General features: G+C 37.4%; 7 protein-coding genes across 7 annotated transcripts; 5 read left to right on the top strand and 2 right to left on the bottom strand.

The window, feature by feature from the left end:
• Positions 1-114: 114 nt before the first annotated feature.
• Positions 115-992, bottom strand: PHYBLDRAFT_24615 (hypothetical protein; the record flags this gene model as incomplete). The annotated part of the gene is made up of 4 exons (XM_018439850.1): positions 115-318; positions 438-492; positions 667-811; positions 896-992. 4 exons carry the CDS (start codon positions 990-992, stop codon positions 115-117), a joined length of 501 nt encoding a protein of 166 aa, XP_018289707.1.
• A 93-nt stretch (positions 993-1085) lies between these two features.
• NDE4 (alternative NADP(H) dehydrogenase) lies at positions 1086-3109 on the bottom strand. Its single transcript, XM_018429066.1, has 5 exons — positions 2811-3109; positions 2441-2704; positions 1801-2331; positions 1327-1733; positions 1086-1225 (listed from the first exon to the last, which is right to left on the bottom strand). The coding sequence occupies exons 1-5, from the start codon at positions 3004-3006 to the stop codon at positions 1211-1213; spliced, it is 1413 nt and encodes a 470-aa protein (XP_018289706.1). The 5' UTR covers positions 3007-3109; the 3' UTR covers positions 1086-1210.
• Positions 3110-4886: 1777 nt separating this feature from the next.
• PHYBLDRAFT_147418 (hypothetical protein) lies at positions 4887-6905 on the top strand (the record flags this gene model as incomplete). The annotated part of the gene is made up of 1 exon (XM_018431860.1): positions 4887-6905. The coding sequence occupies one exon, from the start codon at positions 4887-4889 to the stop codon at positions 6903-6905; it is 2019 nt and encodes a 672-aa protein (XP_018289705.1).
• Positions 6906-7635: 730 nt separating this feature from the next.
• Positions 7636-9165, top strand: PHYBLDRAFT_69996 (hypothetical protein; the record flags this gene model as incomplete). The annotated part of the gene is made up of 3 exons (XM_018442197.1): positions 7636-7744; positions 7820-7950; positions 8089-9165. 3 exons carry the CDS (start codon positions 7636-7638, stop codon positions 9163-9165), a joined length of 1317 nt encoding a protein of 438 aa, XP_018289704.1.
• A 4344-nt stretch (positions 9166-13509) lies between these two features.
• Positions 13510-14828, top strand: PHYBLDRAFT_134658 (hypothetical protein). Its single transcript, XM_018429662.1, has 5 exons — positions 13510-13558; positions 13757-13774; positions 14033-14047; positions 14150-14314; positions 14408-14828. Exons 1-5 carry the CDS (start codon positions 13547-13549, stop codon positions 14744-14746), a joined length of 549 nt encoding a protein of 182 aa, XP_018289703.1. The 5' UTR covers positions 13510-13546; the 3' UTR covers positions 14747-14828.
• Positions 14829-15263: 435 nt separating this feature from the next.
• Positions 15264-17881, top strand: PHYBLDRAFT_187634 (hypothetical protein; the record flags this gene model as incomplete). Its single annotated transcript, XM_018439406.1, has 12 exons — positions 15264-15555; positions 15718-15781; positions 15962-16005; positions 16071-16076; positions 16303-16367; positions 16426-16548; positions 16619-16700; positions 16864-16997; positions 17199-17278; positions 17338-17385; positions 17531-17717; positions 17804-17881. Coding segments are annotated over 12 exons (1203 nt in total), but the record flags the coding sequence as incomplete, so codon positions are not given.
• A 1718-nt stretch (positions 17882-19599) lies between these two features.
• PHYBLDRAFT_159322 (hypothetical protein) lies at positions 19600-20545 on the top strand. The gene is made up of 2 exons (XM_018433966.1): positions 19600-19737; positions 19796-20545. The coding sequence occupies exon 2, from the start codon at positions 19981-19983 to the stop codon at positions 20314-20316; it is 336 nt and encodes a 111-aa protein (XP_018289701.1). The 5' UTR covers positions 19600-19737; positions 19796-19980; the 3' UTR covers positions 20317-20545.
• Positions 20546-21286: the final 741 nt, after the last annotated feature.

Raw genomic sequence — 21286 nt, 5'->3', positions numbered from 1 at the left:
TGTATGTGTGTGTGTGTGTAAATTATAATAAAAAAGTATGAATTTCTTTTATTATTATTATTAATATAATATAATTAAATGTGTTTAATATACACTACAAAAGTAAGATAGTATTTAGACAACAGGCTCAGGAGCATATCCTGTATTAGCAGCGCTTTGGCCATAAGAATTTTCATTATTCTGTGCCCAGTGAGCAGCTCTTCCACCACCACTTGAACCACCTAATGACTCATCCAATGCTGAGCGACTCATGTTCGAAGGAGCCTCAATGTTGGGTACAAATTGAAGAATGCAATATGCAACACCAGCGACAGCCACCTAGAAGAGTTTATGTTAATTAACAGTCATACATGAGTAAGAAGAAGAAGAAGAGAAAAGTATGGCTAGTATTTTATACATGTATTTATCATTATATCTTCAAAAGCACATTGACTTACAATAACACCCGACGCAATAGCCAGCGGAAGTTGGTTTAAAATAATGCAGCCAATGCTATTATAATTATTTAGGTTAGAAAATTTATCAAAATTAATACAAAAAATAATACTCTTCATGGTATTTATTTTGTGAATACTTGCAAGATGTAACCTATACATACATACATACATACATACATACATAGCCCTTAGTGAGCCAAATCCAATTCTTCAACGTCTTTATCATAACAGAAAAGGCTTACATATACCACGGCCAATAAATGAAAACATAAAAGATACATGTTGGGTCAGTACAGAAGGAAGACGGAACTCAAACACGAATACAATCAAGCCAAACAGAATACAGAATATTCCACGAATGAACTGCGGAAACCCTTTATATATATATATATATATATTTGTTATTCACAAGTCAATATCAAGGTTGTCTGTGTAATTCCATCTTCTCTTCATCATACCTCCTGTCAGGATGGTCGCTACACCTCCAATCACCATAAAACAGGCAACGATTATATTTACAGCACGAAAGATGAGACTGCGATCGATTGGAATCATGGTGGTTTAAATAAATAAATAAATAAATAAATAGAGGAAGAAGAAGTAGAAAGAAGCTCAAATTGAATTGTGGTTTATATTCATTAACATCATAATTATTAATATATATTTTATTTATTTATTTATTTATTTTGAAATAAAATATAATATAATACTGCTTTCTATAAATTTTATTCTGTCCCACACTTTTAACAAGATATCACCGCGGCCACATCATTCTATCGCATCGTGACCTAATACACAAATTTACCAGTAAGAAACAGACCCACACCACGCACACATTCGCACATCCACAAAAGAAAGATTTATTTTTGAGAAGAAAATAGAAACTTACCAGTTCTTCAGAAGCAGTGGGGTGAATGGCCACACAGTTGTCAAAGTCTGCCTTGGTAGCTCCCATACGGACAGCTACACCAAAGCCCTGCAACATCTCGTCGCTGCCTCTACCCAACAGATGGACACCCACAACCTTCTCTTCTGGGCCAGCGACGACCAATTTGTAAGCAGTGGGTTCCTTGTGCTCGAGCATGGAGAAGTACATGTTGGTGAACTTGGACTGGTATATCTTGATTTGATCATCTCCGTACTTCTTGCGAGCCTCGGTTTCGGTGAGACCCAAAGTACCAGCAGTGGGATGAGAAAACACAACGGTAGGAATGTTCTCATAATCAAGCTTAGAGTTACGGAATGCCTCACCACCAAAAAGACGATCAGCCAATCGACGACCAGCGGCAATGGCCACTAACACAAGGCAATACAGTACAAAAGTATATTAGTAATCCTTCCGATTAATTTATATTATTCTTACCTGGAGTGAGTTCGAATAAACCACAGGCATCGCCAAGAGCAAGTACACCCTCAGAAGAAGTGGCCTGATAAGAATCAACCACAATATGACCCTTTTCGTTGGTCTTGACACCAGCACCCTCCAGGTTCAATTTCTGGACATTTGGTGCACGACCTACAGCCCAGAGTACACAGTCAACCTCAATGGAGGCAGCCTGGCCATCGGACTCATAGTCAATGCGGATAGGACCAGATGTTGATGCGCGCGACAGAGATTTGACCTTTGAATCAAAGGCAAACTGGACACCGACAGATTCCATCTCCTTCAGAAGAGGCTCACGGATGATCTCATCAAAGGTACGCAGGATGTGTTTGGTGCGGGAGAAAATGGTCGTTTGGGAGCCAAGAGCGTTGAAAATGCCGGCAAGTTCGACACCAATGTAGCCAGTACCGACCACAGCCACCCGTTTGGGCTGCTCCTCCAAATCAAAGAAACCATCCGAATCGATACCAAGTTCAGCACCAGGGATGTTTGGAATAATAGGATGGCCACCTTTATTTTATTTTATTTTATTTATTTTTTTTAAAAAAAAAACACATATATAGCAATAAGGTTTAATCAATAATCCTCTTATTTTTTTTGTATGTGTATTTGTGCTTACCGGTGGCTACCAAGATATGCTTGGCCGAAATCTCAAAAGACTCGGTCTCGGTTTGCTGGACGCGAACAGTAGTGGGGTTGACAAAGCTGGCAAAGCCCTGGAAGTGCTCGACACTATCCTTCTCGAGATTTCTCTCGTAGATACCATTAAGACGCTTGACATAAGCATCGCGCTTGGTCTTGATATAGTTCCAGTCAATACTAGGTTTGCCTTGGACATCGAAACCGTAACCCTTTGCGTCACGAAGAGCTTCTGCAATAGAGGCTATAGAAAGAAAGAATCAATACATGGACATAAACCACAATATCCTTTATTACTATTATTATCAAAATAGAAATGAAAAATAAGATAGAACCGAGACTTGACTTGCCTGCGTTCCACATCACTTTCTTGGGTACACATCCAACGTTGACGCAGGTACCACCAAGACGGTGCTGTGCTTCGATAAGGGCAACCTTTGCACCGTGGATACCGCTGGCACGTCTAGCAGAAGCCAGACCACCAGAGCCACCACCGATGACAAGGTAGTCGTATAATTGTTTAGAGGGTTTAGGAACAGGAGGCATTGAAGAGCGTAAGGCTGTATAAACGTGAAAAGCTCTACGGGTAGCGTGAGCCAGTTTGAATATATATATATTTAAAAAAAAAGGGGGGGAAGAGCGGGAAGAGATCGGTATTTATACTATTTTCTTTTTTTTTTCTTTTTTTGCTTGGTGAGTCCCATTAAGCATCCCAAAAAAAAAAGAAAGAGAAACTTGTGACTGGAGTTATTAATAATGATGTTCTCCAGCATGGAGCAACTTCATCCCAGGCAGAATGGGTGCTAAACTCAGACATGGAAATATTAACTCAGAAAGCAGTCAGTTGTCCAAAAACGTAAGAGCCAGAAGCTACAGCTAAAATGCCCTCTACAAGTTATCATAAAATAAAAGTATATAAAATAATGACTAAATACGAGTATATTATTGGATAAATTAAATAAAAGTTGCTTTTAGTAAAATAAATCTGGTATTAAAAGTATCTCTAAAATAACGTTAAATCTTCTTTGGGATATTTTATTTCTTTTTGACCCCCTCCCCCCTCTGGCCTCTGCGAAAGCTTAGAATCAAATTACATTTTTGGAACAAAGTGAAAGTGACTGACAAAAAGTTGCTATATAGAGTATGTGATAATCTATATATGTAGTTCATGACATTTTTCCATTCCTGAACGAATTTGCTCCGTATGCTGGAGAGCACCATATGTAAGCATGACAAAGCATTCCGTATACCTCAATTGCCTTTTTTTTTTCTGTCGGCACATAAAACACGCAAAACAACCGAAAGTCCCATGTACCGGATCTGTCGGAATATCTCTGGTCCGGAAGAGACAATCGTATTTATATTCATATTTTGTACAGAATCAGGAATACCAAAATTGAAGACAAATAACTGTGATTCTGTAACAGTATAATAAGGCTTTTATTGAGCTTGGATATGAGGGTGTTTTTGGACAGGAAATTCAACAAGTTGTTAAATTATGAACATTTTATTTAGTTGAATAACTACATGGTGTTAGGGATACTTCTGCTTCTCCAAACGACAGAGACAACAATGAAATGAAATGAAAATAAAACAAACAAAGATTACGGATTTTTTTCCCTTCTTTCTTTTGCGATGATCTTACAAGATTGTTTTATGAATACTATCTCTAGAGAAGTTCTTTAATGTCGCTTGTAAAGAAAAAAAGTTTATGGCCAAAACATATTTTTATAAGCTTTCTTGGGGTTTTGAAGATGCGTTTAAGGTGAATTTCCTTTTTTTTGGTAAAAATAAAGGGGGGAGGGTTATCTTCATTTTTATTGTTTCAATTTCCATTTCAATTTCAATTTTTTTTTGATATGAGTTTAAGCAGTAAAAGCCATCTTTTCAATCTACTCCCTTGACAGCTACTTATTCTCATGCTGGTGGTTAATATAAGCTATAGTAAAAAAAACAAGAGCTCTTCTCAATTAAAGTTATATAATGTCTAGGATTTTCTTCTTCTTTTGATTTCTAGTAGTGCTGAATAAACCATAACTCAACCTTTTTAGGTTATATCTTCTAAAGGACTCTACTGAATAATTTAAGCTTTGTTTTCTCATAGAGAGCAGTACCTTTAATACTCCCAACAGAAAGAAGTATTTCGTTTGTGAAATTATGCATACAAAGACACACACACACACAGTATAACTACTGAAATGAGTAATTATATCAGTTTATACAATAATATATACGCTGCAGGCCAAGATCAAGACTGGAAAACGTATCTTAACTTTCTCCAAACTAATACATACAATATCTTGCTCGGAGACAATCATAGGCTAAAGAGCAGATAATGAATACATATAGATCTATCAATAATAACAATAATCTCATCTCTATAAATAAACATATATGCTTTCTAATTTGATTATACTCTATTCACAATGACCCTTGCTCGTGTTACAGCCACTCATGTTTATGTTCCCCTTATAAAGCTCAATAAATTCGTTCAAAAAGGCATCAAGTTCCATTTATCATTTTCTTTCATCGTCCTTATCATCATTAATATTGTCATTATTATGCTAGCATCTCACTTGCCATTCGAAATAGTATTCATTATTGCCAGCTATCTCTTGACAAAAGACAAACTGAATTGCATACTTGTATGCAAAGCGTGGAGACAGCCACTTCAAGACTCCTTGTGGAATTCACTAGAAATAACCAGTCAAAGAAAACTTAATTCAATCTGTAATACACTCAAGCGTAAACGGTCGGTATATAAGATACATGGCGTATACGTCAAGCAACTACACATGAGTGGAGAGTGCAGAACGACAGATCAACAGCTTTTAAGAATACAAAAATCATTTCAAAACCTACAACGCCTTTACATCGGAAGATTTTGCTTGGACGGATTAAACATTGGAATGCAAGTGGGCTGGACTTTGTGGAAATCCTTGACAGAGCTGACTATTGATATGCACAAAACAAGCGTGATATGCGAAAAAGAGCGAGAAAAGCTCTTTTCTTGTTTACCGTATCTAAAACGACTATGTTTTACACAAAGAAAAAACGATCCTCCGCTCCCATTTAGTCTTGATAATTTTGAAGACCTTCATGATTCTTTACCCCGGCTTGAAATGCTTTCTCTTAATATTGACTTAAAATGCATCACTGAAAACGATCAGATACGTCTTTGGCAAGTCGCTCCCACAAAACATATGACGAAGATAAATTTTTGTGCACGGAGCATGGATAGCAAATGGCTGTGCTATTTTTCTCTAAAATACCCTGATCTCAACACACTTGGATTGGAAGCCATCGAGAACGACAAAATCCCAGACTTTCACAAAGAAGAGGACTTGAGTGTATTCTCAAATCTCCCAGCCATATTTATACATCTCAAAAAGGCTAGCATAAGAGTACGAGGCTGTTTCGAACGATCTCACACCGTCTTGTGGAACTTACTATCTTTACATACTGTTCCAGTCGAGCATCTAACGTACAGATTTGATTCGCCTCCCTACTCACCACAGTTGTCTTCAATAGTCACCCGTAAATGTATGATTTCGTGCTCAAACACAATAAAGACCCTATCAATCGAATGCAGAGACGATCCTTTCAAACCAGAGTTGATTGCATCCGTATTTAAACTTTGTCCTAACTTGGTCGACCTAAATATCGACATATTTCTGGCAACCATTATGTTGGACACTATCATAGATTTATGTGTCTCTCTAAAGCGGTTTAGAGCATCAAACGGATCACTCGAACTATCCAAAAACGAGCCCAGAGATCCTATAATGCATGGACTGAGAATCATAGAGCTCACAAATACTACAGCAATTGCCAGTGTATTTCATTATCTATCTTTTCATTGTCGAAAACTTAATTACGCACGCCTGAACACGGTGAAGGTTATCAGTAGACTTTCAAATGAAACAGGAAATTGTTTGGTTGACATGCATTATACTCAATTTAAAGTATTGCACATATTCTACGTTCAGTGTTTTACATCCTATGCCACCATGTTTGACGCCATTGGGATGAACATCATGGTCCTTTCGAAACCTCGAGTATCCACAGATGGACACACCAACAGACGGGGTCCTTTTTTATCTCAAGGCACACAATCAGATACACCTACCGTACAAATGTGGACCCACACATATTATGAGAGATTGAAGAACCGTAGATGGGTGCCTGCCACTAGAGCGCTGATGAAGAAAGAAGTTAAATTCGCACGCAAATATTATCAAGATTTTGAGCGTAACAAAAATATAAAGAACTCATTAGAAGTCGAGCGCTCGTGGACCGGAGAATTGGTTTGGAACAACTGGAAAGAAGATCTTTGTCGAGGATATTTTGTCCTAAATTGTGGACCTATAGATGAATATTGTATTCACCAGGAAAAAGGATGTGACCCAACATTATTTAATAGAATATATTCTACGCTCGATTAGACCTTTGTTGCATTAACATGTAATTTACAGCCATTTCCTTAAACTTGATTTACAACAGCAATATCATAGATTCAATTGATCCAAAATAAAGAAGCCAATAGAGTAAAAGTCCTATACCTTCCATTATTTTTAGTGTTTCCCTTTGAAAGATTAGCAACCCATTTGTTAAATAAACCAAAATTGTGCGGATCCCAATCTGACAAGCTTCTCATCCGAATAACTTTTAAAAAATGTGTATAGTAGCAAATTAAGGGCGGGAAATTGATACTAAAACGTAAAAATGAGGGCAAAAAACCAGCATTTGCCTAAAACATCCCTCAGGAAAATACCCTTTAAACACTTGGTGTGGACAGACTAAAAGTTCAAAAAAGGGCAAAATAATGGTAAAACAACCTCATCCAGAACTTGGTCAATCAGACTAACTTATGACTGTCCACACTTTTTTTTTTTTTAAAAAAAAAAAGTTCAAAATTAGCTTAGCTAATCGTATTAATTTAGGACTACCCGTACCTTTTTTTTTTCTTAAAAAAAAAACAAAAGCTTATGAAGTGAGCCACAACTTCAGATCTGGATCAAGTGACCACAGTTTTTGGATGGAGTGATTTTTGAACGACATCATTTTTAAAACTGCGAGATTATTTTTTAAATGCACATGAAGTTTACAAGTCTGGGATTATTTCGTTAAGCCTTGTTCTCTTTCTTTGTTCAATACGGGTTTAATTATAGGATCATGAGTAAGCCTACTTCTTTCTCCACCAGAAGCGCGTCTAGTTCAAGCAGTTACTATACTAGAAATACCAAGTCTACCTTGACCGAACTTAAACCCGAAAAATATCTGGGTAGGATAATACGAATAATTCAGTGTGAATAAAATAAAAATAAAAGAATATATAAAAGACTTACCACAAGTAAAGGATATAAGTGCCAAATTAGTGAAGCTCGAATAAAACAGGAACCATCATATTCTTCCACCCAGCCTATAGCACATACCATTAATAACGGACTAGAGAATATACCAAAGCCTCATTACTCGTCGACCCGTATAGTGAGTAATGCTGAAATATAACATACACTGATCACAGAATGAAATAAATGCTACTCACATGCTCAACCATGTACTACCCTGTGTCAATTTGTCCCACTAACAGAAGCTATGTATAATTTATGTACTGATGAAACTTAGCTAGAATCAGTCAGTCAATCGAACAACGAGACACACAGCTTAATACAATTCGAAAGCGACGGGCAGAAAATATCTGAATGGAGTTCAGAAAACAAAATGAAGCGAACGGACGATATGGAAAAGCTTAATAACATTCCATTAAGTGATACTTTCCTCGAATCACAAGTTGAAGAATTGACTATCCAAAATAGAAAAGAAGATGAAACAAACATTGAAACAGAGATTTTGGAGGAGAAAAACTCCAGCTTTAAACAACCAGAAGAAAGCAATCATTATAATTCAGAGACATCCAATACTTTTGACAACATGGAAGCTAAACTAGTTACCATCAACGACAAAAAACTGGTGTCTATAAAATCAGAACTCAATGAGGTTCGCCAGAGGATAGCCGATATATCAAGTTTTACTGGGTGTAGTGATACTACAAAGTTCATCAAAGGAACTTTGTTTCTTATAGATATCTGGCCAGAGCAGCGCGACACCCTTCGCCATCTTTCCCTCAAGATTAAGCGTGGAAGTATGGGATTTAGTCCTGTAATTGCTCAAGCTCTCTTGGAAAAACTGCTGACGTATTACATAAGCTACTCAATCTATAATACCGGTGCCTACATCAGTGAAATAGTCAAACATGACGGTACTATTCTTCCCCGATGGAGATTTCAGCAAAAGAATCAAGAGCTGCCTTTTGAAGAGCGACAAAAGATATGTCAAGTTGTCAGAGAACTCGAACGGGAGCGCAAAACAGAGAAAGTGAAATTGATAATTGTTGACCGGTTATATACCGTATACACCAAAATCCACGGAGATGATGATGCAGATGAAGTAAGGGATCAGCTGTGGGAAATTGTCGATCAAGCTGTAGAGGTCAGTCTAGATATGTGGAGCCAACCAATGCCAGTGAAATCGGTTAAGGCTACAGAAGATGTCTATAAAAGCGAAGATTATGCAGGAATACCTGCTGGATCAGAACCTGGCCCAAACACAATTCAACTGGAGATTTATCCATCTTTCAAAACTCACAACAGCTTCGGGGAGGAATACGTTTTACTAAAAGGAAAATTGCTCTACCTTCAATAATAGAGAAAAACAAACAATGGACTTATTGCAGTCTATTTACAGCCTTTAATTTTTACTTTATTTTACTTTATTTCATTGGCCGTAGATTTCATGTTATTAAGCACCAGCTTTTTATTTTATTTTATTTTATTTTATTTTAATATATATATATGTATTGTAAAGTAAATGTTGGCAAAATATTGCGAAAGGATTAAAAGGTATTCACAGAATGCGACTTTTAACGGATATCTAAATCCAGCACTTTACTAAAACATTTGAGCAATAAAAATATACGACTTCAGATTTAAACAAACCACGATGGATCATCTTAATTTTCGTATCAATACACCTCTTCGCTTCAATAATTAGAAAGGGTGTCTTCGAGCCTGGATTGCAAACATTTGCAAATTTGTATTTAATTCGGCGAATTAAATTCCAATATTTGCTTAGTAAATTTCTAGTAAAAATTGGGCTTATTTTTTCCCCTCAGAACAAAATATGTGATAGCAAGTAGTCTCTTCTCTACACCTACTTAATAGAATAGGCCTTGAAAAACCAAGTTTATTAAGGTCTATTTGCTCTAAATCTCTTAGTATCAATATTCTCAACTTATAAATCTTCACAACTGTGTCTGAGTCTTATTCCTTTTTTGATTGGGTTTTAAAAATAGTTATTTTTTAGCCGTCTTGAGATTATCACAACTCGACACCCTCTCTACTATCAACACTGCTGATAAGAATCATTTTATTTTACTGTATTTCCTTTTTTTTCCCTAGACTATGATACGTTTTACGCATTATTTTTTTTCATCCAAAGTGGTACGTAAAATGGCAGTGAGTTAGGAGAATTTCTGAAAGAATTACATATTGTACTTTGTCAAGAATTAAGGGGAAATATAACATATGACAACCTCAATAGTTATGAAATTGATTTAACTTTTAATAATAGTCCCACGTTTGAGGTTTTATTATTTATTACTTATTAAATTCCAGCCTTTATATATATATTACATTGTTGGTAGTGCACTTAGCCATCGCTCAAGGATACGCTTAACGACTGCTCCCCCGGTAGGGTCCAATTTTTCCAAGAACTGGATACGCACATTACTCTCACGAGGTTTAATCAGCAATGTATTGAAGCGTTCAATAATCTCTCCACCTGGCGAGCATGTCATTATAAGTACTTCGCGACCCAGTTGACCCTCAGTAATAACATCAAATGAGGCTTGTTGAAGATCACGTTTATCAATATCAAGTGTAGTAGGAGGAAAGCCTTCCTTGCAAAGACGGATCGAGAAATGTCCATCCACGAGAGTCACACCACAGTTGGGATGTGCAAAGAACATTTGCCCAAAATCAATTGATAATGTAGGGAGGGGAATACCTGCATTGCTGTAAAGAGAAAGAGGTGTCTGTTGAGGTGCTATTACTGTGGTGGTACGACTGGTCGTCTCTGGTGGTGCTGGCTGAGGTCGAACCTCTATTGATTTCTTTGATTGTGTAGCAGAAGGTTGTTGCTTCTGCTGGATCTGTTGTTGCCTTTGTATTTGTTGCTGTTGTTGCTGTTGCTGCTGTTGCTGCTGCTGTTGCTGTTGCTGTTGTTGCTGCTGTTGCTGCTGCTGTTGCTGTTGTTGCTGTTGTTGCTGTTGTTGCTGTTGTTGCTGTTGTTGCTGTTGTTGCTGTTGTTGCTGTTGTTGCTGTTGTTGCTGTTGTTGCTGTTGTTGCTGTTGTGGATGTGGATGTGGTTTTAATGTTAATTGTTGCTGGTATTGCTGTGACTGATTTATCGGTGGATACTGAGTTAAGGGTGTAGATGTGATAGTAGTAGTAGTAGTAGTAGTAGTTGTTGTTGATGATGATGATGATGATGATGGTAGGACTGTTTGTTGGTGCTGTTGTTGTAATAGTTGAGCAGCAAAGAAACCGATATTGGATCGCGATGCAGCTATTTTTGGGCCATTCTCCTTGGTTATCTTTGCTACGTCTGTAGCTATCACAGAGATATCAGACGACATACGATGGCGAGCCAATTCAGCTTTCTTGGCAAGAAGTATTTTTTCTTGTTCTAATCGTTCTCGTTCTCGTTGTTCTTGAAGTAATCGTTCTTTCTTACGAGCCTCTCTCTCCATCAGCTTCTCTTCCTCTCTAGTTATAACAGGTGCACCTTTAAGAATTTTTCCCTGTTTCCACAATATACCACAGCCGTTACAAAGTGTTCCTGATCCTTCAGGTCCTGGTCTCCACATTGATGTACACTTGGTGCTGCAATAATGGCATTTCCGTATACCGTCATCTTTTATATTCGCATGCTTGCTCTTGGGCAAAACCGCTAACATACAGTCAATAAGAGTATTTTTTACAGTCACTTTTATTCTTACATTCTTCAGTATTCTCGCTTCGAAGTCGTTTTCCAACTTTTATTGCATTGAGTTGCTCATTTCGTTTTTTTTCAGCTAAAATAGGACCTGCTATAATATCTGGCACTGTATATGCCTTGTGTACCATTTCCTATCATATATATCAGATAAAAGTACGATATTTTTTCCAGTATTCTTATTAAGCCAACCTCCACAGATCGGTCAAGTGCGTCTGTAGATTTAGTAAGTCGTAAATAAGATCGAACTGGTAAGACTTTCATCTAAGTTACGCCAATAAACAAAAAAAAGCATATTGTCAATACAGATTTCATGTTGTTATTATCATTAATTCGGAAATTATATATATATATATATAACCTTTTCCATCATGCGTTGGCGCACATAATCAGGCTTTGTGATGTGGGCCACTAAGGCTTTTAGGATATCGCCATCCACCTGAAGCATTTTAATGTTAGCAGGTGTGTAAGAATCGATGCCTGGTTTGGTTGGTGGTTCGACTGCTTCTTCTTTGGCTTTCTCGATTATTTCTTTAGGAAGTTTTGACTGTTCACCAAATCGTGCCAATTTCAACTTGGGATCCAGAAAGTATTCATCGGCTACTAATTGGTTTAATGGTAGTAAGAATGAAGCAACCAACTATTATAAAAAGTAAGCTTAGTTAAGAAGTGTATATACTGTTTCTCTTTTAAAGTAGTAATAATAAAAAATGACGGTATTATAGCTTACCTCAAACGGAGCTTGCATAGATACAAGCTCTAATATAACATCTTTGGGAAATATGAACCGTTCGTTGGGCGTCTCTTTAAATTCCATGACTACATCACTGAAAACAAGTTCATCTGGTGGGACAACGAATTGTCTACTAATCGTGGTTATGGTTAAACCACCAGGTGCTGTAGGAGTAGTTGTAGAAGTAATTCCGCCATTTGCATTTGCATTTGTGTTTGTGTTTGTATCCACACTCGTATTCGTATTCGTATCCACACTCGTATTCTTATTCGTATTCGTATTCGTATTCGTACTTGCGTTTGTATTTGTATTTGTGCTCATATTAGTATTTTTACCCGCATTCGTGTCTGTAGCAGCTGTAGGAAGTGGGCAAGTGGACAAAACTGCATTTCGGCTTTCAGTGTTAATTTTAGCCATTGTACATTCGTCTGGTATAGATCCAGAAATAGGTTGTGTTGATTCTTTTACACCAGATGACAAGTGATTTACGGCTGTTGCATTATTTTGCCTTACTTCCACTGGTTGCTCCGATTCTGATGCCCCTGCGTGAGTCCCATTATCTGTATTTGTTACATCCGGACCGTGGGTATCCGCAGGTACAGATACTATATCTGTCTCGCTTACATAACCAGCTTCTCTTGCTATATCAGACCACGCTTGCCCACGGCTAGCCTCATAGAAGACTGTATCTTGGAAAAGGTGTGGACCGAGTTCAAGAGTACAAGTGCCGAGATAGCGCATATTTGGCCACTTTTTCCGCGTATTATTGGTACGTTTGGGTTGTCTTATGGGATCTGGTCTGTATTTGACAAATACAGACGATGACCAATTCAACCTGGACTGAAGTAGCGATAGAAGCAACACACCGCTTATTTGTCCATTAGCGACATTACTCTACTCAAATATACGTGTTTTTTTTTACACATATACTGCTGGTAATGATTATAACATGTAAATTATTTATACTTTTTTGGCTCATCGCTACTTTCTGGTTGCGTTGAAGTTGGAAGTTGAAAATTACGAAGAGAATTTTCTGTCCGTTTTTTTGCAGCAATAATTGCTGATGTAGACATGAGATGAATTAAATGCAACCAAAGAAAAAGTGCACAAAGCTTAAAAGGCAAATACATGATAAACCAAAAAGTCTTCTGATAGCGAAGCAGTCACATGATGAGGCCGGAAAGGAAGGGGAAGTGGGAGATTGTGCGGGGAGGAGCAAGTGGTGGAAGAGAGCGGACAAGGCTAAACGAACACTCCCCTTTTCATCGATCAATCAGACGAAAGGAATTATACATCATGGTGTGCAGAGTCAGTATTCAATATAACATTATAGAACAGCAGAAGATCTAGGATGGATGGAAGAACATATTCTTTGGCTGGCTTGGATGACTTTGGTCAACTATTTTTCACTTGACTTGGTAGTTAACTAAAGTGGCCACACACGCACACATACATACACTACATCTTTTATCACTCCCTTAAACTCAATTTATTTATTTCTAAAAGAAAAGAAGAAATGAAAAAGTTAGCTGTTAATGGAGTAGTATTGTTAAATACAAAGTCTTGAGTTAAAAAGAAAAAGAAAAAAAAAATAGAAGGAAGAAAAAAAAGCTTAACCAGGTTCCAGCCATTGGACTAGTTGAACCCCATCATTTAATTACACCTTTTACACACATTATTACATGCATAAATTCGTAACCAAAGGCTGACATTATTGAATCTTTCTTTTCTATTTTCTTCTTTCTTTCTTTTTTCTATATTCACTGCGCTTTCACTATTTAGTTGAACGAATACCAGGTAAATATACAAAAACACACGCACATTAAAGGGGGGAACGATCTAAAGGGGTTTTATCTTATCGCAAAGAGGAAAGGAATGTATACTTATGCTGCATGACAGGTGATTGGCCGTAAGCTTCCCTCGGATAAGGAGGTTTCTCCTAAGCTTTACCGCATGCGCATCTTTGCTCCCAACACTGTTGTTGCCAAGTCCCGTTTCTGGTACTTCCTCAAGAAGCTCCGTAAGGTCAAGAAGGCTGCTGGTGAAATTGTTTCCATTAACCAGGTAAGCTTGAATGGAAATCCAAATAAAAGGAATACGATCATTAATTTTTTTTTGTTTTGTTTTTTTTTTTTAATTATTAACATGCAATGACAGATCTCCGAGAAGCGCCCTGAGCAGATCAAGAACTTTGGTATCTGGCTCCGCTACGATTCCCGCTCTGGAACTCACAACATGTACAAGGAGTACCGTGAGATGTCTCGTTGCGAGGCCGTTGCCACCTGCTACCAGGATATGGCTGCTCGCCACCGTGCTCGCTTTAGATCAGTCCAGATTATTCGTGTTGCTGAGGTCAAGAACGCCGATGTCCGTCGCCAGTACATCAAGCAGCTTTTGACCCCCAAGCTTGCTTTCCCCCTTCCTCATCGCGTTCAGCGTGCCGAGAAGGGCAACCGTTCTCTTTACTTGGCCAAGCGTCCTTCCACTTTCTATTAAATATCATAAAGAAGTGTTGTATTATGGGCCAGTTTGATATATACAATTTTTTGTTAAAAAAAACTTCTTTATTCCTTTGATCCTTTTTATTCCACATTATGTTTTTGATAGTAGTGTATAAAAAAAGAGAGAGTTTTTATGTATAAATACCAAATACGTGAGAGACATAAGATAGAACAAAATAGGAGAAAAGAAGAAAGAAAGAAAAGGAAGGAAGGAAGGAGGATTAATTTTTGGTGCACTACATCCAAAGGCGTAGATTTTCAATATGAATGTGAGTGTGGTGGTTGTGTACATACATTATCGTGTCTGTATATACATATATACATATTGCAATTGTATAATTTATATAATTATATAATTATTCTTGGCTTGGCATAGGGTGCATACGTGGTAATGGACTGGGACGGAGTGACTGTTGTACTTTGGACGTATAAAGTAGCGGCATTCTGATCCTGGTTCTCCTGTTTGCTTCCACTTGGAGGTGGATTTAATAATCCTGCTTTAATTTGATATCATGTCCAAAACCACGCCGTTCAATATGCCTATTTCCCCCTCTGTGTCGACAAAAATAGGGTCGACTATGACTCCTCTCCAAGATCCCCTTCTCAATTACTCTCTTTCTTCCTCTCTACTGCGCCCAACTTCCTCAAAGTCAATGTCTATCCGAGAAAACGTTCATGTTATGGTCCGCTGTAGACCACGCTCTGCAGAAGAAGCAGCCCAAAATGAAGAAGCATGCTGGGTGCTTCGTCCAGAAGAAGGTGCCATTGACCTTATAGGCCCCAATCGAAAGATGTTCCAGTTTGGTAAATAAAACAACAACAAAGCAAAAACAAAAAAAAACAAAACAAAACAGAAACAAGTTATATAACGGGAATCGGATATCTACAAGATTCAAAGCCAAAAACTATAACTAAAAACTAAAAATAAAAATTTCAACAAAAACCCAATCCTCTATTGAAATGTAGACAGTGTACTTAGTGGAATAAATAATGAAGAAGTGTATTCGGAAGGTGTTCACAATCTGGTTAGGTAAAGAAGATTACGATGATCAAACTTGTAGTTGAATACTAACTGATATCCTTTTTTGGCTGTCCTTTTCTTCTTCTCTTGTTTGATTTTCAAGATCAACTATGGCTGGTTATAGTGGTATGGAGCCGATCCTTTTTATATATTTTAATTAATTAATTAATTAATATTTCATTGTCTTAGGAACTGTATTTGCTTATGGCCAGACTGCAAGTGGAAAGACATATGTAAGCAGGAATTATTGGGGTTCGCACTGTGTATGTATGTGGACTTATTGTGTTTGTTTGTTTAGACAATGGTAAGATCTCTTTGTTTTGATTGCATACCATTCATGAGCGGGTATATTGTATCCAACCTCTTATTTGTACGACGCTTTGTTTGAAACGCGCCTTGGATGTTTCTAGATGGGTAAGTTTGTCGGCCCTCCAATAGAAAACTTGCCAAAACCAGTTATCAAATATATCCTCACTCGTCTCACTTATTTTATTATATATATACACATATATACATATACATTCTGGCAGGTAACAAGGCGCAGCCCGGAGTTATCCCGAGAGCTGTTAGTGATGTATTCAATTACATCAGAGAAGTAAGTACATCATTAATCATTAGAATACATACATATATCTGATAAATTATATCTTTAGGATCATCATGGTCGAGAATATCTTTTACGTGTCTCTTACCTTGAAATATACAACGAACGCATTCGTGATCTCCTTGGAGAAGACCCTAATGCCAATCAGCCAGAAATCCACGAGGACTCCAAGGTAATTGCTATTTTATTTATGCATATCAATCAAATCTAATTACCCTTTATATATATATATCAATTGGTAGCGGGGTGTTTATGTCAAAGGCTTAAACGAAACAATCGTTACAACTCCCGAGCAAGTTATGCAAATTATCAAAAAGGGCGAAGGTAATACAAAGGAAAAGGACCTCATAATTATTGTGGATATTTAGGGTTACGTGAGTTTTTTTTTTTTTTTTAAAAAAAAAAGAGAGAGACCCGTACATACATACATACATACATACATACATACATATAGGTATATATACTAATTAATAATATTTCCTTAAAGGAAGTCGCAAGGTGAGTGCGACCGAGTACAACAAGCGCAGTAGTCGCTCCCATACCATGTTCCAGCTGGTGATCGAAAGTAAATCAAAAGATGCATATCCGGTGGACCGTGCAGCCGTCCAGGTGTCACAATTGGTAACTAATATCTTATTAAACAAGCTTTATAGGCAAAAATAAATAAATAAATAAAAAGCTGCATGGATCATCAAACGTATATAATACAAATATACTTTGCCAACCACAACAGCAACAAAAAAAACAAAAACTCACGCCATTAGCGCACATTTCCCTTTTCTTCTTTTTTATGATATGGATCTCATGTACCCCCTCCATTAGAATTTGATTGATTTAGCAGGTTCTGAGAAAGTCACAAAGGACTTTGAACGACAAAAGGAAGGAGGCTACATTAACAAGAGGTATGTACAAAAGCTTATCGAAAAAGAACTACTTTAACCAATCTATTTTTATTTTCAAGCTTATTGACGCTTGGAACTGTCATTTCCAAACTGACGAGTGGGCAGACGTAAGATTTAAATGAAACGAAATTCAGAATGCATACATATGTATATAATGATGATGATGATGATTAACTAATTGTACCTTATTTTCTCCCTTATTTTATTATGTGCGTCTATCTATGGGTGCTTAAATATATGCTCTCCTTCCAGTACTACACACATCCCCTTCCGTGATTCCAAGTTGACCCGTATCCTTCAGACAGCATTATCTGGAAATGCTCGAATCTCAATAATCTGTACCGTAAACCCTACTCGTTCTTCTAAAGAGGAATCTCTTAGCACCTTGAGATTTGCTGAACGAGCAAAGCTCGTAAAGACGGCAGCAAAAATGACAAAGGTTTGTATTCTTTTTCTGTGTAATAATACAACAACAACAAAAGAAGGAAAGACTTTAAACGGAACTAATCCTTCGTACCATATTAGATTACAGAACACTCTGAACTCCAAAACTGCTTGAAAAAGATTGAAGAATTACAGACAAAGATGCAGGAAAAGACAGAGGCAAGTTACATTATTACACCAAATACTAATCAAGTTATTAACATGTGCTGGTAAATACAGCAAGAGGCAGAAACACGCGGAAGGTAATTCATAGTATAAAATTACATACCTATTAGTATTAGTATTATTAACTAAAAAGTATCCTTTAGATTGAAACACCTGCTGGGCCTAATCCTCACTGGGCCTACGACCTCTCGATCCTCTAAAGTGGTAATTAAGATTAAGATTAAGATTTAAAATGAATATTATCATTATTATTCTATCATACTAGAACAATTGTGTTTATATACACCTTTTTTTCTTTAATATATTCACCCTTCAATTTGGAGCCTATATTAAATACAAATACAAACCTGTACATATTATTAATTTGATCGTAGCCCCAGAAACAACTTCCGTGTCCTTCTTCTGCCACTGCCACTACTGTAGCGGCAGAAATTCCGATGGACGCCAAAGAACTGACGATAAATTACCTACTTGAACGTAGCACGATGCAAGATGTGGTCGCACGTTTAGAAGAAGGTCTTTCAATCCAGATCGATATGCACGACGAGCAAATGAAGCAAATGGACAAAAAACTACTTGGCTACAAAAACTCTCTTGTCAATTCACAAGAAATCCAGCGTCAGCAAGCAGAAGAAATCGAACAATGTCATGCCAAACTTGAAGAGAGTGAACAGCGTATTTATGACCTACAAATTGCACTTCGCTCTTTACGTCAGCAACAAGAAAACTCTGCAAAACTAACAATCAAAAATGCAAGAAACGACGTAAGCTGTCTATCTATTTATTTATTATATTAAAAGAATATATATACATCTATACATACAGATATAACGATTAACTTTTATTTTTATTTCCTTTATATCATTCTGCAGGAGATCCCACAATCCCCTATTCAAAAGCTTGAACAAGAACTCAAGACTCTCATGCTGAAAAAAGACGCTTGTAACTGCGGAGACTGTCGTGCTAACGAAAATGATAATGATGTTGGCTCGGCCGATTTAAATCAGCTCAATGTCGGCACACTTGACAAAGACGAAACAGCATCCGAATCTTTGGATATCGAAAATCTCCTGCTCCTCAAGGACACCAAAATCAAAGATCTGTCAGCTGCAGTAGCACAGTCCCAGAAGGAAGCCAAAGACACCGCCACACTTCAACAGAAGCTCATTGACGAAAAGGATCAAACAATTTCTGACCTCAATTTGGCTCTTACAGAAGCCCAGCAAGAGGCTGAGAACGTGTTTATTACTATAGATAGCGTTGAAGACAGCTTCTGTATTGAGGCCAAACGTGCCCAACTGGAAAAGGACGTGCTTTTGCTGGAAGAACGATGCCAAAATCAGCAAGAGCAGGTAGATATCCGAAACAGCCAGATGCTACGGCTTGAAGAGGAGCTTGCTGAAGCACGCGCAGTGTGTGTTGAACAGCAAGCTGAGTTGGAGTTCCGACAAGAAAGACTGGTTGAATTAGAAGCGCAGGTAGCACATGCCCAAGCACAAGTAGAACTAGCAGCAGCAGAAGCACAACTGATGGAGTATACCAGAAACGAACAGATGATGTCTTTAATTGAATCTTCAGAAAAAGCCAATTTGATGATCGAGAAGCTTAGAGCCGATGCTCAATCAAAGAGCAACTATATCAAGAAACTAGACGACACCTTATCCCGAGCAAAGAGCAGATTGGCTGAGTATGAAACAGAGATTATTGCCCTGAATCGTCGCTGTTCCCACTTTGAATCAGACATGGAAGATGCACGCAAGATGGCTACACTCAGCCAAGAAGAAATTAGAGCCAGGATAGATCAAGTTTCTGTGCTCGAGACAGACTTGGCAAAGGCACGCGAACTTTGTGTAAGACAAGAAAAGGACACTATAGATAAGAACAATGAATTGCTGTTTACCATCGAAGCCAGTCTAGCCACGGTGCGAGATATCGAACACCAAGTGGAATCGAAGGATCGTACAATTGAGGCACTTGGGCTTTGTATCCGCGAACAAGCAGAGACATTAGAATATATTTCCAAAACTCGACTTGAAACCAATACACCTGACCCCACCCCTTCGCTTGACCTTTCCGAAAAGCACTTTGAAGCCATGACCTACGATCAGTTTTCGCAGTTATGTGACCGAATCCAAGCCGATCCTGATTCGCTTGAAGGAAAATTGGCACTCCAGTGGTTACAAGCTACAAGTCACAACATAAATGATGTACAGACAGATGATGAAGAAAATGATACCCGTTCTATGCACCCTTCCTTGTCTGTTCGCTCCCACCCTCCGCCGTACTCACACGCAAATGATCTTCATGAATTCCCCGCCACAAACACGCCTGATGAGGAGTGTGTACCATATTCCCAATCTATTGACACAAGTCCCAACCACTACATTATTCTCTTAATGGCTATAGTAATCCTCTATTCCTTCTTATAAAAAAAAGACTTGTTTTATATATCTATATACATATATAACATATTTCTCGGCATTTAACCATTTGATTATATCTTTCCTTTCATTTCATTTTCTCTTCTTTATATATTCATGCATCAAGCAATACGACACATGTACACAAGCTATTAGCTAAATACCTAAATACTTAAATACTTAAATCAATAAATCAATAAATAAATGTTCATATTTCATGTTTGTATTTTATTATATGAAAAATACAAAAAAAAGAGCCATCATTTTGTGTAGTCTGGGTTTAATATTTGTGTTCAAGTTGTATAGCGTTTGAAAAGTGAGTATTGGTTATATAATGCTGTTTACCAGCGTAGGAGGGAATTGTCGAGGGAATTGCACCCAGGGGATTGAACCACGTCATATAAGATCCCAATTGTTATTAGAGAGGGTGTCTTCGAGCCTGGATTGCAAACATTTGCAAATTTGTATTTAATTCGGCAAATTAAATTCCAATATTTGCTTAGTAAATTTCATGGTGGAGGCTATTTAGTGAGCATTTGAAGCCAAAAATCAGGGCATCCCTAACTTTTGGCTTCAAATTCTCACTAAATTTCTAGTAAAAATTGGGCTTATTTTTTCCCCTCAGAACAAAATATGTGATAGCAAGTAGTCTCTTCTATACACCTACTTAATAGAATAGGCCTTGAAAAGCCAAGTTTATTAAGGTCTATTTGCTCTAAATTTCTTAGTATCAATATTTTCAACTTATAAATCTTAACTGTGTCTGAGTCTTATTCCTTTTTTGATTGGGTTTTAAAAATAGTTATTTTTTAGCCGTCTTGAGATTATCACAACTCGACACCCTCTCTATGGTTCTTCATTTGGCCATTTCTGAGCGCCAAGATTTTTCTTTATTCTTGTATGACTATCTATCTATATATATATATCAAGAATTTGTGCAGATGGTCAATACATACATACATATAAGCGTATGTATATT

The sequence above is a fragment of the Phycomyces blakesleeanus genome (genome assembly GCF_001638985.1).
Source record: "Phycomyces blakesleeanus NRRL 1555(-) unplaced genomic scaffold PHYBLscaffold_15, whole genome shotgun sequence".
NCBI classification, from domain to species: Eukaryota; Fungi; Mucoromycota; class Mucoromycetes; order Mucorales; family Phycomycetaceae; genus Phycomyces; species Phycomyces blakesleeanus.
This window is presented reverse-complemented; position numbering and strand designations above follow the sequence as displayed.